This window comes from Colletotrichum higginsianum, chromosome 8 (assembly GCF_001672515.1).
Source record: "Colletotrichum higginsianum IMI 349063 chromosome 8, whole genome shotgun sequence".
Lineage (NCBI taxonomy): Eukaryota > Fungi > Ascomycota > Sordariomycetes > Glomerellales > Glomerellaceae > Colletotrichum > Colletotrichum higginsianum.
The window spans coordinates 1,158,391-1,173,164 of NC_030960.1; the positions used below are offsets into that span (position 1 = coordinate 1,158,391).

Genomic DNA, 14,774 nt, shown 5'->3' on the forward strand with positions numbered 1-14,774 from the left:
AGTGACGATGCGCGCCGTCGCTGCCCGAGACAGCGTTTGTTGTTGGTTTCCGGCCCTGGCGAGCATCCCGAGTTTGATCGAAACATACGGTTGGTTATATATACACGGCCTCCATCCCGTTCAGGATTGTCGATTCCCGTCGTCATCATCATCATCATCATCATCACTCCAGTCTCCCATTCACAAGCATCAACCACAACTGCAAGCAACTATAACACACTCGCACACAACTCAACCCACAATCCCACAAACTCCCTCGCAACCTAAAAACAACCTAACCAAACACCCGCCACCATGCACTTCAACCGCGTCGCCCTCTCCCTCGCCGCCGCCGCCTTCGTGCAGGCCGACCTCCAGCTCGACAACGACGACATCCCGACGCAGTGCAACGCCGTGTGCCGCCCCATCTTCAGCCTCGGCCAGGCCTGCGAGGTCAACGACGACCTGATCAACAACGACCTCACCGAGGACCGCCTTGAGGCCCAGTGCGTCTGCACCAACAACAGCATCAACGTCGCCCAGTACGCCGCCCTGTGCGCCAGCTGCATGGACCAGAACGTCCAGGACCGCGACGACCTCGATGGTGAGTCTTTTCTTCTCCCTCTCTCCCTCTCTCTCTCTCTCTCTCTCTCTCTCTCTCTCTCTCTCTCTCTCTCACTCTCTCTCTCTCTCTCTCTTTTCCCCTCCTTTTGGGAAAGATTTTGTTTTGCAGTCAAAAACTAACCAACTTCCCCTTCACCCAGACATCAACGACATCCTGAGGACCTGCGGCTTCGCCAGCACCTCGTACGTCGCCACCGCCTCCTACGCCTCCACCACGCCCTCCGTCTCCGCCGTCCGCCCCACCAACTCGGCCCAGCTGACCACCACCATCACCCCGGGATCCGGCGCCGGCTCCGGTGCCTCCCCGACGCAGTCCTCCGGCTCCGGCTCCGGCTCCGGTAACAACAACAACAATGGCGGCGGCAGCAGCGCCACCCCTACCAACGGCAACAACAACCAGGCCACCCAGACCCCCAACGCCGCCGGCGTCGTCTCCCCCCAGGGTCTCGGCCTGCTCGGTGCCGCCGCCGTCGGCGCCCTCTTCTTGTAGAGACGCTGTATGTGTGTGTGTGTAGCCTTTCTCTGTTTTCTTGAACAAATAATTATGGGCATGTGAATGAAACATGAGATATCAATTTGAGGGGTTTTTCTTATTGGGGTGTTTTCTGCATCACAGGCGCTATGGGCATACATATACCTTAGCATTGACAGTCGCTTCAGCTACATTGGAATTCATCCAGGCTTCACAATTCAAGCCTTTGATCATCATGATGGATCATTTCTGCCGCCCGTGAATGCAAAAAGGATTGTGTTTCCCCGTCCAGGATATGGATACTGCCCGCGCCCACACAATGTAGTTTCCTCTCTCATGATGTTCCTCTTGTCGCCCGCATAGACCTCATCTAGTCCATGGGCGGTTAAAACAGATTCGTAGGAGACCGTAAGACAAAGAATTTACAGGCACGTCGCAGCTATGTGACAACAAGACGGACCATATGTCGCTTTCTCGTACACATGTGGTATAAGTCCATGTCGGGCCTGGCGTCCTCAAGTCTCCAGGGAACCATTATCCAGACATCTCACATATCACCAACAGGAATCGCCACAGAATCTCTCAACAAGATTCGGTTAAATAAAATGAATTCTAAATGGTATCTTTCGACAAGAAATACACGCTGACGCTCCATCGTCCCCTCTATAGAAAAAAAGAAAGAAAAAAAAAACAAGGACAAAAAGAAAAAGTCCCCTTCCTCCTACTCACTCCACCTCCCTCCATCGCCTCTCCAACTCCCTGAGAACATGCGTCCGCGACGCGGACCCGTACCCGGCCAGGATCGAGTCGACCTGGTTCCCGCACAGCGAGCCCTGCAGCCCCATGACCATCTCGCGGATCGCCGGCACCGTCTCGACGTACACGGCGCGCCGGCGGCGGCCGGCCTCCAGCAGCGCCGACGCGTCGGGCGGCGAGCACGCGCAGGCGTCGGCGTACAGCGCGCGCATGCGCGGGCTGTACATCTCGCACGCGAGGCTCGCGGCCACCACGTCGCCCCTGAGCGGCATCGAGGCCGCCAGGGCCGTGCCGCGGACGCACTCGCGGTAGCACGACGGGCAGGCGACGCAGCCGTCGCGCCAGCCGTACCAGCGCCGGTCGCGGACGTCCTCGTCGCGCGGGCACGGCGGCAGGCTGGCGAACTCGAGCGCGTAGGCCTCGAGCGGCTGCGCGTCGGCGGCGAGGAAGGCCTCGCGCAGGCGGGCCGCGTACGACGCGAAGCGCGGGCTCGCCGGGTTCAGGGAGCACGTGATGGTCGCGCCGGGCGGGACGCCGCACCGGGGCACGAGCGAGGAGGCGAGGCCGAGCGGCGAGGCGACGGCGGCCACGCAGGCGGCGCAGATGGCGAAGTCTTCCGGGTGCGAGGGGAAAGTGTACCAGGTTCCGTCCTTGATGCCCCGCGGGTGGCAGAACTCCTCGCGGCAGACGGCGTCGAGGGCGCGCCAGAAGACGGAGCCGTCGCCGGACTCGACGGCGCGGGCCATGGCGACGCCGACGTTGAAGTGGCCCAGCGCGCAGTAGACGAGGCTGCCGTAGCGGGAGGCGAGGCCGTCGTGGTCGTGGTCGCCGGCGACCTGGCGCCAGCGGTGCTCCTCGCCGGAGCCGACGACGTGGTCGCTGTAGCAGGCGGCGCAGACGAGGACGCCCTCGTGGCGCCCGTTGGTCGCCGGCGTGAACCACCGGCGGGAGCCGACGGTGACCTTCTGCCGCCCGGCGCAGGCGGGCATGTTCATCCGCGCCGCGGCCTCCTTGGCGAACTCGGCCCAGTCGTCCCTCGCGGCGGCCGCTCGGTACGCGTTCCTGATGCGCGGATTCGAGAGGTCGCACGACCACACGTCGCCCGGCGCCTGGCCGGCCGCCGGCTCGAAGTGCTGCGCGGCGAAGCGGTACGGCTGGACGTGGTCCTCGAAGCAGGCCTCGCAGACGACCATGTTCGGCACGGCGTTGTTCCTGGGGCGGAACCACTTGGCCCCGCGCTCGCTGCCCCTGACGCCGTCGGAACCCTTGCAGTCCGGGACGGCGCTCCGGTGGCGGAGGAAGCCGACGAGGTCCTCGATGCGTCCCGTGGCGAGCGTGGCGCGGAGGAGGTGGTCCCTGACCCGCGGCTTGCTGAAGCGGCACGCGCGGGGCTCGCCGTCGCCGCATACCTTGCCGCGGAAGTCGTGCTCGAAGCGGGTGCCGACGAGGTGGTCCTCGTAGCACCGCGAGCAGACGGAGAAGTCCGGGGCCGCCGGGTGGGCGTACCAGGTCGTGCTGAAGGTCACGGGGGTGTCGATGCAGGCGACGACGGCGCGGCCGCGTTTCCCGTTGGGCGGGCTGGCCCTGCGGGAGTTGGCGCGCGGTCTGGTGGGCGGCATGATGACGGGTTCCTTGATCGCCGCCGCCGCTGGCAGAGGGAGCCCCCCGCCGCGGGGAGGGGTCGGGTCGAGCGGCGTGAGGGGCTCGGGGGTCGGGTTCGTGGACGGCGGCGTGAAGCAGGAGGTGGCGCCGGTGGGGAAGTCGGGCGTCGTGAGCTCGTCTCGCGGGGTCGACGGCACGGAGTAGATGGTGGACAGCATGGGCGAGGGGGCGAAGCGCAGGTTCTGCAGGGTCTCTTCGAGGTTGTCGAAGTCGATGACGCCGGGCCGCTGCTTCGTCTCGGGGGCTGCTGCTTCGACGGGGCTCGTTGCCTTCTCTGGAGGCGTCAAGACTCCGTGCACCACGCTGAGGGGAGGCCGCCGGGTAGGGGCGGGCACCGGGGTCGATGGCTTCTTCGGGGGGGAATGGGTGGTGCTGATGTCTTTGGGAAAGTAACTCGTCGCTTCTCTCTGCTGCTGCGGCGGCGTCGGCGGGGTAGGGAAGCTGGTGAGAGCGCCGGGCCCTGGGCTGCGCAGGTTGGCCAGACGGTTCGAAGTGGAAACACCGGGCGAGGACGCCATCCTCGAGGGAGCAGGCAGGCCGCCAGCGCCGGGGTTGGGAGCCGGGCTCGCGGGCGGCGGGACGTTGAAGCTGGTGTAGGACGGCGGGCTCGGGTTTCCCGTCCACTGCGGCGCCGGGGGCTGGAGTGTTGACGCAACGGGGCGGACGGGCTTCGGTGCCGCCAAGATGGGTGTTGTGGTAGTTGCGGTTGTTGTGGTGGTGGCGGTGGTAGCGGTGATGGTGGACTGCTTGGAGGTGGTCTTGGGAGCGGGAGCCGAAGAGGGAGCGGGAGCCTTGGTGCCGGAAGCCTTCGGCGCCGGACCGGATGATGCGGCGGTCTGGGGCCGTGAGCCCCGGGTCGGTTGCGGTGGGGGCTGGCGGTGGGACATGGCTGCAATCACAAGCCGAGAGTGACAAATCGATCAAAGGTCTAGCCCGTCCCCACTGGTTTTTGTTGTTTTGTTTTTTTTGTTCTTCTTTTTGCGGTCAAGGTGTAGGTCAGGTGCAGCAGGTCAGGCAAAATGACGATCGCCTCAACGCTGTTTTCGGTCTGGCGGCGGGGAAGAGCGGGATGAGACGGTAAGGACAGGCGCTTGACGGAAAAACAGACGGAGGAGGGAAGTACAGAGAGGGCCGAGGGGGGCGAGAGTGGGAGCGAGATATTTGCGAGAGAGCAGACGAGGACAAGGAAAGGTCTTGCGGGAGTCATGCAGCGTACATCGGCCCCGGGTCGACGTGCATGTTTAAAGGAAGCCTCCAGAGGCAGAGGGCTCAGAAGGATGGGGGGGGAGACGATGGCCGTTGATGGAGCCTCGTCAGAGGTGAGAAGCGTCCTCCCAGGCTGTCAGTTGGTGCCCGATCAAGGGAATGCCGGGTTCGGTCGTGGGGACGATCCACACCACCTCGCGCCTGACTTACAGCGATCGCCCTGGACGCAGTGACGGCAGGGCATGCGATGGAGGTTTTTCATTCATTTTCTGGCTAGGGGATGCTTGGCGGTCAAGCCCGGTTTGGGCGTGTCTTCATTTCCCGTTTGCAATGGGAACATGGGTTCATCGACAAAATGGTACGGCTTTGGAGGAGAAAGGACGAGGCGGGAGAGGAGGAGGAGGGAACAGGCATACGATACGGGGCCGTTCAGGCCTCAAGCAACGGGAGAAGAAGAAGAAGAAGAAGCAGAAGAAGAAGGCGAAGAAGGAAGCTGGGCCGCATTCCAAGGGCCTCGGAGAATTCTTTTGGCCCCAAGCAAACCAATGCGCGCCTAGGGGCTTTGACAGGGGCTTTGGCCTTGGAAAAACATGTTGCTTTGGGCGCGGGAGTTTGATTATCGGGCGTCAAGAGTTGACCGTTTTGCTGCTGTTGTTGTTTGTTGTTTGTTCTTGATTCTTGATTATTCCCGTGTCTTCTTCTTTTCCTTCTTCTCGAAACCGGACGGTTCCCAACATTTTGTTTCTTCCTAGTTTCCCCATGGCAAAACCGAATCATGTCGAGGAGGCCCCTCCCCCGTCCCCCGTCGGGCTGCACTCGCAGGGACACCGTTGGGACGAAGAGAGTTGAGATGAACGGTGCCCGTCCCTCTTCATGAATCGCAAACCAGTTTGGTTTGGCCATTTTGAAGTGTGTTTACTCTCCGCACATGCCGAGAGAGGGGGGGGATTTACACAACACACACCAACAACAAACGCGATATTATTACCCAGCCATTCCCTTACCTCTTCCATACTCTCTCTCTCTCTCTTTCTCCCCATCCCCCTCCCCCCCCTTTACCTATGCTCCTCTCACCTTACCCTGCCGCAGCTTGGATCAGGTGACCCGGCGCGGCGACTATGGATGAAGCACCGAAGGCACTCTGAGAGATTGCGGTTGCGCCGCCATAGACGTTGGTGACAGTCTAGTGCGACGCGGCCGTTGCGGGAAGGCGGAAGCGAATCGGGCCAAGCCAAGCGGACGCATGTCCAACCGCCTCGGGGAAAGGATCTGGAGACTTGGAGGGGGTTGGGATCGGTATCGACTTGAGTGCGTGTGTGATGAAGAGCATAAGAGACCAAAACCGCCGGCGTCAACGCGAAACTCCTTCGCGTCAAGCCCCGAGTCGCCTCGGTCCCCTTCACTCACTCACTCACTCATCCACTCACTTCACTCACTCAGTCGCCCACTTCACTTTACCCACTCGCTCGCTCGCTCACTCACTCCTTTCTTTCAGGCTCTCTCTCCCCAAGTGGCTGGCGCACATGCTCGTCCTTTTTGGCTCATCTTCTCTGGTCTGGTCTGGCGTGGTCTGGCTGCGCTAGGACTGTTTGATCCATAGCGGCGGCGTCCTTGGCTCCTCGGGGAAAAGAGCCCGCTGCGCGTTATCTTCATCGGCAGGTTTTCACACCTCCATTCGCAGTCACACTCATCGCCGCAGTCGCATTGCCATTTTCTTCTTCTTCAGGTGAACCCCAAAGAGCGAAACCTCGGTACCAAACTTTCGGAAAACCGTGTATTGTTTCCCTCGCCCCCATGTTCCAGTTCCGGTTATCACGTCTTCTTCTTTTGGCCTCGGAGAACCACACAGTTCAGTGATGCTACTACGCCCACATTTCTTTCCCGTTGCAGAGTCTCCCGTTGCTCTCTACCAATGAACCCAACACACGCAATCCCCCCCTACGCTGGAAAGTCGCCGTTCCATGGCGCCGATTGCTTGGACGCGCCAAAGCGGCTTAGCCCACCAGTCCGTCACATCGCGCCCCCCCCAGGGCCTGGGAAATTATCACAACAGGGGAGGGGGGGGCGGGCAGTAGTACTACACTCTGCAACTTGCGGCTTTCTTATATGGGCTTTTTATTGATGGGGAAGCCCAGGGATGGCGGCCGACTTTTGAATGAGGAAACCTCTTTTTATTTTTCCCTGAAGGGATCATGGGTTCGTAGGACAGTAGAGTCTGTTTCTCGTCATTGCCCACATTTCGTTTCTCTCGCTCACTCGTCCTATTCCGGTTTCCGGTTTCTTTCACTCATTCTTCCACTCATTCATTCACTCGCTCGCTCACTTCTCTTTTCATCTTACATTCGTTCAGCCACGTTCGTTTTCCACCCAATCGACCCAACCGGCGTCGTTCCCTTGACGTGACAGCGAAACCGGGGACTACGGATCCAAAAAAACAGGCAGCGCATCCACGCTCCGGTGGCACACCCAACGAGCCCTCCGAACGACGACTCATCGGTCCCGAAGACACACTCATTCTATCTGAATACATACATACATACCCAGGGGCCGGCGAGATTCTGCCATCATCTCCCCCCCCCATCTGATCTCGTTCAGGCCGAGATGACGGCGCAGGACGTGGATGCATAATAATACATCAAGACGAAGACTTAAAAAAGGATTCTTGAGGAGGATATCGAGAGGGAGGGAACACTTAGGACAAGGACGCACATCGAAGGCCATCCCGGAAAACCCCCCCAAAACCAAGACCTCAAAAACATGATGAACGACCGCCCTCCCCCGCCGGCCGACCCGGACCCCGTCGTCCCGCGCGAGCTCAAGGCCAAACGCGCCGTGCCGTCCCCGCGCAAGGCGCCCACCGTCCGCAGCGGCAAGGGGTCCATCTTCGGCAAGGCCTCGATCCCGAGCGTCTACTGGGCCGGCGACGACGACTCGACGCCCGTCAACAACGACGAGTTCACCTTCTACCGCGAGGGCACGCCGCCGCCGCTGCCCGAGGGGGGCAGCCGGGAGAGCGAGAAGGACGCCCTCGCCCGCGCGAGGGGCTACCGGCAGAGCGTCTTCGACCACGACGAGGAGGACAGCGAGCGCGGCCGCCGCCGCAGGTGCTGCGGCATGAGGGCGTGGGTGGCTTGGCTTCTCGTCGCGCTGGTCGTCGCCGTCGCGCTGGGGGTCGGTATCGGCGTCGGCGTCGGCGTCGGCGCCCGCGTCGGGACGAAGGCGAATCAGGCGGCCTCGGATGGGAGTGCCGCTTCGATCGGGTGAGTTTCTTTTCCTTGGCGGGGCGTTCCTCCAACTGAGCTGGCTGGATTGTCTCTCTCTCTCTCGACTAACACGCGCGGAACCAGTTCCTCCCCAACTGCGACACCGACGATACTAATCGTCCCGACTATGTCAAGTTCGTCGATGGGCAGTATCACGGCCACAGGAACAACGGCAGCATCGACGGCATCAGCAGCATCAGCATCGACAGCAACAGGAGCAGCAGCAGAATCAACAGGAGCAGCATCACCACCATCATCATTATCATCATCACTATCATCATCATCACCATCACCACCCCCGCCGTCATCATCACCAGCAACGACCGGCATGTCGATGCTGGACAGCGTGTCCCCGACGTCGACGACGGGCAGCTCGACCACGACGGCGTCCCCGACGGCGACCTCGGGCCCCAACGCCATCTGCCCGGAGGCCGACAACACCGTCTACCACGTCGTCGGCTCCGACAAGCGCTTCCTGCGCCTCTGCGGCCTCGACTACACCGGCGACGACGGCGCCATCGACATGTCCGACGCCCTGGCGTCCACCATGGGCGAGTGCATGGAGCAGTGCGCCCGCGTCGCCCAGTGCACCGGCGTCTCGTGGGGCAACGTCCTGATCAACGGCGCCCCCGAGCTGCGGTGCTGGCTCAAGCGCGACTTGAAGAAGTCCCGCGCCACCGTGGCCAACTGGAACTTTGCCGTCCTGTTATGATGGAGAATTGAGAGAAGGTGTTTGTATTTTGATTTTTGGGGAGGGGAGATATCCTGGGGCAAGGGAAAGATAATGATAATGTCTCTTTGTGTTCATAGACACGAGTTGGGAGATGGATATATATATATATATATATATATATATATCTGGGCAGGCATGAGAATACCACGAGAGACGGCGCACATGGAGTCCAATCACACGATGGACAAACGTCAGGCAAAACAGTACATTAGTTGAAAAATGTTCTATTCTTTTCATCATTTCCCGAGTCGTCAAGTTCTTGGTGAATCCCAAAACACAACAAAGTCGTATACCCGTAATTATAAACCCCCCTCCCCCCTTCAGCCTGCTGGATATATGTCAAAACAACGCCCTGACCGCACATAACTTCTTACACATTGTTCCTCTACCACTTATACAGCCCAACCCGTCCAACAACAACAAGTCTCTCTCCCTCCTCATTGGAGAGCGGCAACAACGAAGCCAGCAACTGCCACCACCGCAACAACAGCCCCGGTCTCCCTCGGCCGGGCCGCATTCCCCACTCCACCGCCGTTGCCAGACCCGCTGCCGCCACCACCGCCGCTACCGCCGTTGTTCACCGGCCCGGCGCTCGTGATCTGCGCAACGAGGGAACTGCACTGGCCCGACCCCGTCGGCAGCACGTTGACGACGCCCGGCACGTCGCTGCAGGCCTGCCACACGGCGCGGAAGTCGGACATGTGCTTCTCGCGCCAGGACGTCAGCTCGGACGCGAAGGTCGAGTAGGCCGAGCCGACGGAGCCCGTGATGGTCGGGTCGACGCAGGCGTCGGTGATGGTGGCCGAGATGGCGAGGTACGCGGCCACGTCCGCCGGCGCCGTCGGCGCGTCCGTGATGCGCGGGATCACGGCCGTGGCGACCGAGTTGCAGGCGTCGAGGTCGCGGCGCTCCCGGATGGCCGCGCTGGCGGCGGCGAGGGCCTGCGGGGCGCGGTTGGGCACTTGATAAGCGCTGGCCACAGCGGCGAGGGCCGTCAGGATGATGGAAGAAGAGCGCATTTTGTTGGAGGTTTTATATGGGTGCGTGGGTATCCGTGTATGTGAATGTGTTATGTGAATGTGTATCTGTGAGTGTTGGGAGTGCTTGAGGTGTAGTACTCTGATGAGACCTAAGGGGGGGAGGGGGGCTCAAAGGGTTGATATGCTCGTGGCGGAGGCTCTCAGCACTGTGATGGAGTGGTGAGTATGACGCTATCGAGTGAAATGCACGGCTTGCACTCGTCTGATTGTCCATCCCCCCCTCCTGGCTGGCGAAGAGGTGCTCGTCTTATAACCACCCAGGTATTCCAGTCGCCGATACACTCGCGCCTTGCATCGTGTGGCTTGGCGGCGCGCTGACGGCCCTCTCCCCGGCGAGGTGAGGTGAGGTGAGGTGAGGTATGTGGCAAGGCGTCGTGTCGTGGCTGGTCTTCGGATCTGCGCAAAGGCAAGCATTGGCGATGGCGAGGTGATCCTCCCGAGGCATCTCATGCAGAGAAAAGCCTCGAAGAGCGGTTTCTCATGCCCTTGCATGGCTTGGAAGAAACCGATCCATCCGGCGATCCTCACCTCTGTCTGGCGCATATCTTCTGTCCTGCTCCTCAGTCCATCCCTCGTCTCAGGATCTGTCGAAGTTCGAACGCGCCCCTCCCCCCCCCCCTTCATTCGCTCAGCCACCGCTCTGCCGGGCGTGTTAAGATGTGGAGGGGCGAACTTGGCGTCAAAGCCCAGCTGTCAGGAAATCGTGGCTTTGTCACTGGCATGCACACAAGGCCGGGAGTGAGACATGCGCGCCGTAGCGTCGGCTGCTGCGCGGGGTTCCCCTCCTCCTCCTCACAACCACTTCACTTCGACCCTGATGAACTGAACGGTAGCATTCGCCGGTTCCAGTCTCTACGTGTAGAGTAGCTGATTAGCGCTGGGGAGGGCCTCTTTTTTGTTGCTGAACGTATCTCATTGCATCGATGGGCTGGGCCGTCCACAAACCACACTCTTTGGTGTCTGATGAATATCTCCAAGCTGGTGGCCCATCGTCCTCAAGAAGGCGAGGGACACCGTGAGTGCGCATCGCCTCTCGAGGTTAAAAGACGCGATGAACACCATCAAGGCTGCTCGGACCACAAACTGACACAGTCTCTCACTCGAAACTAATCCGATCTTCGGCTTGAAAGACTTGCTGCGCTTCTTGGTATTCTATCCCCTGCCTCGGCAGCATCATGTCGGTACGTCATCATTCCTCTTACTTCATTCCAACGTCCCCCCCCCCCCCCTATGCTCGTCATCGGTCTCCGGCCAACCCCTTTCTTCCCCCTTAGGGCCCCTCCGAGGGGCAGCTGTCCAGCTCCTTGGCGTCGGATTCCTCGATGGCCTTCGAGTGCCTCGTGTAGGACTCGAAGAGCCCCATGAAGGGTATGATGAGCAGGAATAGCGACACCAGCTGGCTGAAGACCAGTTCGTCCTCCTCGTGCTACACGTCCTGCTCCATCTCCACGCGTCCGCGTATCCTGTCGTCCGCCAGCGAGTACACCCCGAACCCCAAGTAGGTCGACAGCCCCAGCATAGTCTCGACCTCTGATGCAAGGAAGTACCACACGCCCTGTTCTCGGTCCACCTCCTGAAGACGGCCTCCGGGCCCAGGACGTCGACCGGTTGGCCCTTGCTGTCGATGAAGCGGGCCCTTACGTAGTCCATCCACCAGAGACGCCCGGTGCGCCAGCTGAGGAAGATCTGCACGGCGTAGCAGTACGGCATGAGCGTCATGTTGATCACCATCATCCCCCAGGGACTTCCTGTTTTCGGCTTGCCGAGCGCAGAGCCGTCGCCTAACTCCTTGATGCCGCCCACAAGGACCACGAGGCCCGTCACGAGCTGGAGGTCGCTGAAGGTGTTGACGAGGTCGTACGCCACCAACGAATGCAGGTCCGGGTCCATGCCGAGCCGGAACGTGAGACGGCGCGCCGGCTCGGACACGTGCTTGCGGGCGAACCGGTCGATCGGGTTGAAGGCCTGTCGGTCTTGGTTGGTGCGGCCGACGACGAGGTAGAAGATGGCCAGGCAGAGGGTGACGAAGGCCCTGACGATGAGAACCATAACGGCCTGGATTTCAGGATTGTCAGGTTTAGCTGGAAATGACGTGTTCTGGTTCACGACGCCGGGTTCCGATGGGAAGAGTAAGCATGACTTACGCCCCGTCCCCCGATGTCTGGCGCCGCCTTCATCCTCGGGCAGTTTCAAAAGGCGGAGTGGAAGCAGGAATACTCGTGGGCGGGCATATTGTACGTGGAGTCATCGGTGAAGTTAAAACACTCGACAGGCGGGTCCGGGTAATGGTACGCCCGTGTTAAAGCGGTCTCGTAGTATGTCGCCATATTGAGGGCTTTGTCTGATGCCCAAGCAGAGAGCGAGAGTTTTCGCCACGATGCATAGCGATCAGGAGATTGACGTGACAGGCAGGGAGGGACATTTTTTATAACTTGGCGAGAAAACGTCGGGAAAAGACCGTTCTCAGCATGGCAAAATGGCTGGAAAATAAACACGCGGTGTTGTGTGAAGAAAAAGAAGAAGAAAAAACATGGCGACGCCGGTTCCGGATACGTTTGTAGCAAGCCACGTCCCACTCAGCTGAAGAGGTTGTTGTTACCAGGCTACCTGACCAGACGTCAACTCGAGACACAGAGGTCCTCAACTTCCGAGGACGGGAACAGCCTCCCGTATGATTCTTCCTTTTTGAACCAGTTCGATTTCTTGTCAAACGCCAAAAAAATACTGCCGAAACGGGTGCGGCGTGGCGGCGTTGATACCGGGCTTCAGCTCCGGCGCAGTGGGGCCCCATCCGGCCTGAACTTTCCCATCCGGCCTGAACTTTCCCATCCGGCCCGGGACGGATGAGACATGGAGTCTCCATACAAAATCCGGCCCTTCGGCGTCGCTCGCCCAAAAGGGAGCCGAAACACCTCCCTCCTCCCCTCCCCCCTCAGCTCAGCCTTTCCCGGATCCGTCGGACGCAAGACAAAACGTTCAAAAACGAGAGCTTCGAGCCGAACTCTGCCTGGAACGAGTTGCAGGTCCGCAAATGACCGCCAGTCCTACGGGGAAACACGACTGGCGCCATCCCGGTATAGGGTTCCAAACAACATGATTTTCCTCGAGCGATTGGCCAGAGTCTAAGGGTTCGTCAACCCAAACCGCGGCATCGGATGAAAGCTTCCCAGCAGGAGCTGCCCAAAGGACTCTCTGCCCGAGGACTCTGCCCAAGGGACTCGAGCATAAGAACCCCAACAACCGGCCGCCCGGGAAGATGTCCTGGTTGTGGAAAACACCTCAACGCTAATCGTCGACTCGATCGTCAGAGGTCTGTCCAGCGAAAACCCCATAAACCACCCCCTCCCCACAAGAGTAAAGAAAAACACCATGACCGCCGCCGCCCAGCCGCTCTCCACTCCCGGCCTGCAGCGCTGGAACGACGAGGAGGACTCGGTGTACATGCTCAACAGCGGCGACCTGGCCAAGGAGCGCGCCCGCCTCGAGTACAACCACCACAACATCTGGGTTCCGCTCTGCGGCGGCCTCTGCCCTCCCCCGATCCTGGCGTACCTCAACGGGCTGCCGGCCCCGCGCGTCGCCGAGATCGCCACGGGCACCGGCATCTGGCTCCGGGACATGGCCGCGTGCCTGCCCGCGTCCGCCGAGCTGCGGGGCGTCGACATGGACGCGACCAAGTTCCCGCGCGCCGCCGAGCTCCCGCCCAACTGCGCCATGATGCAGCACAACGCCCTGCGGCCGTTCCCGGAGCCCATGCTGGGCGCCTTCGACATGGTCCACGTGCGGCTCATCGCGCTGGGCATGAAGAAGGGCGACTGGGAGGCCCTCGCCCGGAACCTCTTCACGCTCCTGCGCCCGGGCGGGTACCTGCACTGGGAGGAGGTGGCCGACTCGTCGTGGAAGTGCGTCCCGCCGAGCCGTGCCTTTGACGAGTGGAAACGGACCGTGGCGTTGTGGGCCATTAGAGTCGGGCGCGATCCGCTGTAAGTTCCGGGCCAGCGTACTCTGCCAGACCGGTCGATGGATTCGCGCGAGGGGGGGGAACCCCCGACTCCCCGTGTGTCGTGGGTTCAGGCTGCCTTTGCTGACCTGTGTGTGGCCTGCCCACTCTCATAGAATGCCCGCCCGGCTTCCCCTCGTGCTGCGAAACTGCGGCTTCACGGACGTCGACGAGAAGACCTGGAACACGTACGGCGTCGAGGACATGATGCGGGGGCCGATGAACAAGGTCTCCACCGAGGCCGTCCGCCCGATCCTGCTGACCATCCTCGAGGACGGTGGCTCGGAGGTGGTCCAGAGTGTCCAAGACGTCGACCGGCTAGAGAACGAGATGAGGCAGGACGTCTTGAACGGCACCCTGGTCGGGTTCACCTATACCTGGATTTGGGGTCGACATCCTTGAGAGTGTCTGAGCTGCGTCTCGTGTTTGGGGCAAGGTGATTTGTGAGGTATTTGGGCCCGTGAGCTTGCTGCTTGATGCTTGGTGAGAGAACAGAAATTGTGCTGTTTGGTTTAGTGAGAAACCTTGCTGCATCGTCAACAGACGCAGCAAGTAACCCACCATGTCCTCCGATATTTGAATGGCTGCAACTTCGGTTGAAGCGGAAGAGCCCTGTCCACGTGTCTTTGCGCTTGCATCAAGACTAGCTCCGGTATGAATGAGAAGCTGCCGGAACAGACGTGGGCCGTCAGGTCGTTGGATCTTCTTCTTTGGTGTTGAACGTGGCCCAGCAGATCCGATACACCATGTGGCGTCGCCCGTCTGTTTGTCCAAGCCGAAAATGGAGCGAACAAGAGGGTGACGGGATGCCACGGCCAACGAGATCACGGTTCTCATAGGACACAGGCGTCATCTTCGGGCACTTGAAAGTCGTCATCGAACCTATCATGGTGATTGAAAGGGGACAGTCGGAGACCTTGTGGAACTGCCATCCTCTCTCGACTCACGGTCCATCAATGCCACAACTGCCTGCCTATTGAGTAGAAGCATCCTCTCGCCTTACCAACGCAAAATTTCCGTCACGTTAAATGTCACACGT

At 60.5% G+C, this 14,774-nt stretch overlaps 6 protein-coding genes across 6 annotated transcripts; 3 read left to right on the forward strand and 3 right to left on the reverse strand.

The window, feature by feature from the left end:
- Positions 1-294: 294 nt before the first annotated feature.
- CH63R_11317 (Cap22 protein) lies at positions 295-1,093 on the forward strand (the record flags this gene model as incomplete). The annotated part of the gene is made up of 2 exons (XM_018306291.1): positions 295-583; positions 744-1,093. The coding sequence occupies 2 exons, from the start codon at positions 295-297 to the stop codon at positions 1,091-1,093; spliced, it is 639 nt and encodes a 212-aa protein (XP_018153132.1).
- A 707-nt stretch (positions 1,094-1,800) lies between these two features.
- On the reverse strand, positions 1,801-4,380 carry CH63R_11318 (Integral membrane protein; the record flags this gene model as incomplete). The annotated part of the gene is made up of 2 exons (XM_018306292.1): positions 1,801-2,320; positions 2,984-4,380. 2 exons carry the CDS (start codon positions 4,378-4,380, stop codon positions 1,801-1,803), a joined length of 1,917 nt encoding a protein of 638 aa, XP_018153133.1.
- Positions 4,381-7,456: 3,076 nt separating this feature from the next.
- Positions 7,457-8,674, forward strand: CH63R_11319 (uncharacterized protein; the record flags this gene model as incomplete). Its single annotated transcript, XM_018306293.1, has 2 exons — positions 7,457-7,959; positions 8,047-8,674. 2 exons carry the CDS (start codon positions 7,457-7,459, stop codon positions 8,672-8,674), a joined length of 1,131 nt encoding a protein of 376 aa, XP_018153134.1.
- Positions 8,675-9,132: 458 nt separating this feature from the next.
- CH63R_11320 (Infection structure specific protein) lies at positions 9,133-9,714 on the reverse strand (the record flags this gene model as incomplete). Its single annotated transcript, XM_018306294.1, has 1 exon — positions 9,133-9,714. The coding sequence occupies one exon, from the start codon at positions 9,712-9,714 to the stop codon at positions 9,133-9,135; it is 582 nt and encodes a 193-aa protein (XP_018153135.1).
- A 1,291-nt stretch (positions 9,715-11,005) lies between these two features.
- Positions 11,006-11,912, reverse strand: CH63R_11321 (uncharacterized protein; the record flags this gene model as incomplete). The annotated part of the gene is made up of 3 exons (XM_018306295.1): positions 11,006-11,135; positions 11,288-11,790; positions 11,880-11,912. 3 exons carry the CDS (start codon positions 11,910-11,912, stop codon positions 11,006-11,008), a joined length of 666 nt encoding a protein of 221 aa, XP_018153136.1.
- A 1,192-nt stretch (positions 11,913-13,104) lies between these two features.
- Positions 13,105-14,137, forward strand: CH63R_11322 (Methyltransferase domain-containing protein; the record flags this gene model as incomplete). The annotated part of the gene is made up of 2 exons (XM_018306296.1): positions 13,105-13,718; positions 13,852-14,137. 2 exons carry the CDS (start codon positions 13,105-13,107, stop codon positions 14,135-14,137), a joined length of 900 nt encoding a protein of 299 aa, XP_018153137.1.
- Positions 14,138-14,774: the final 637 nt, after the last annotated feature.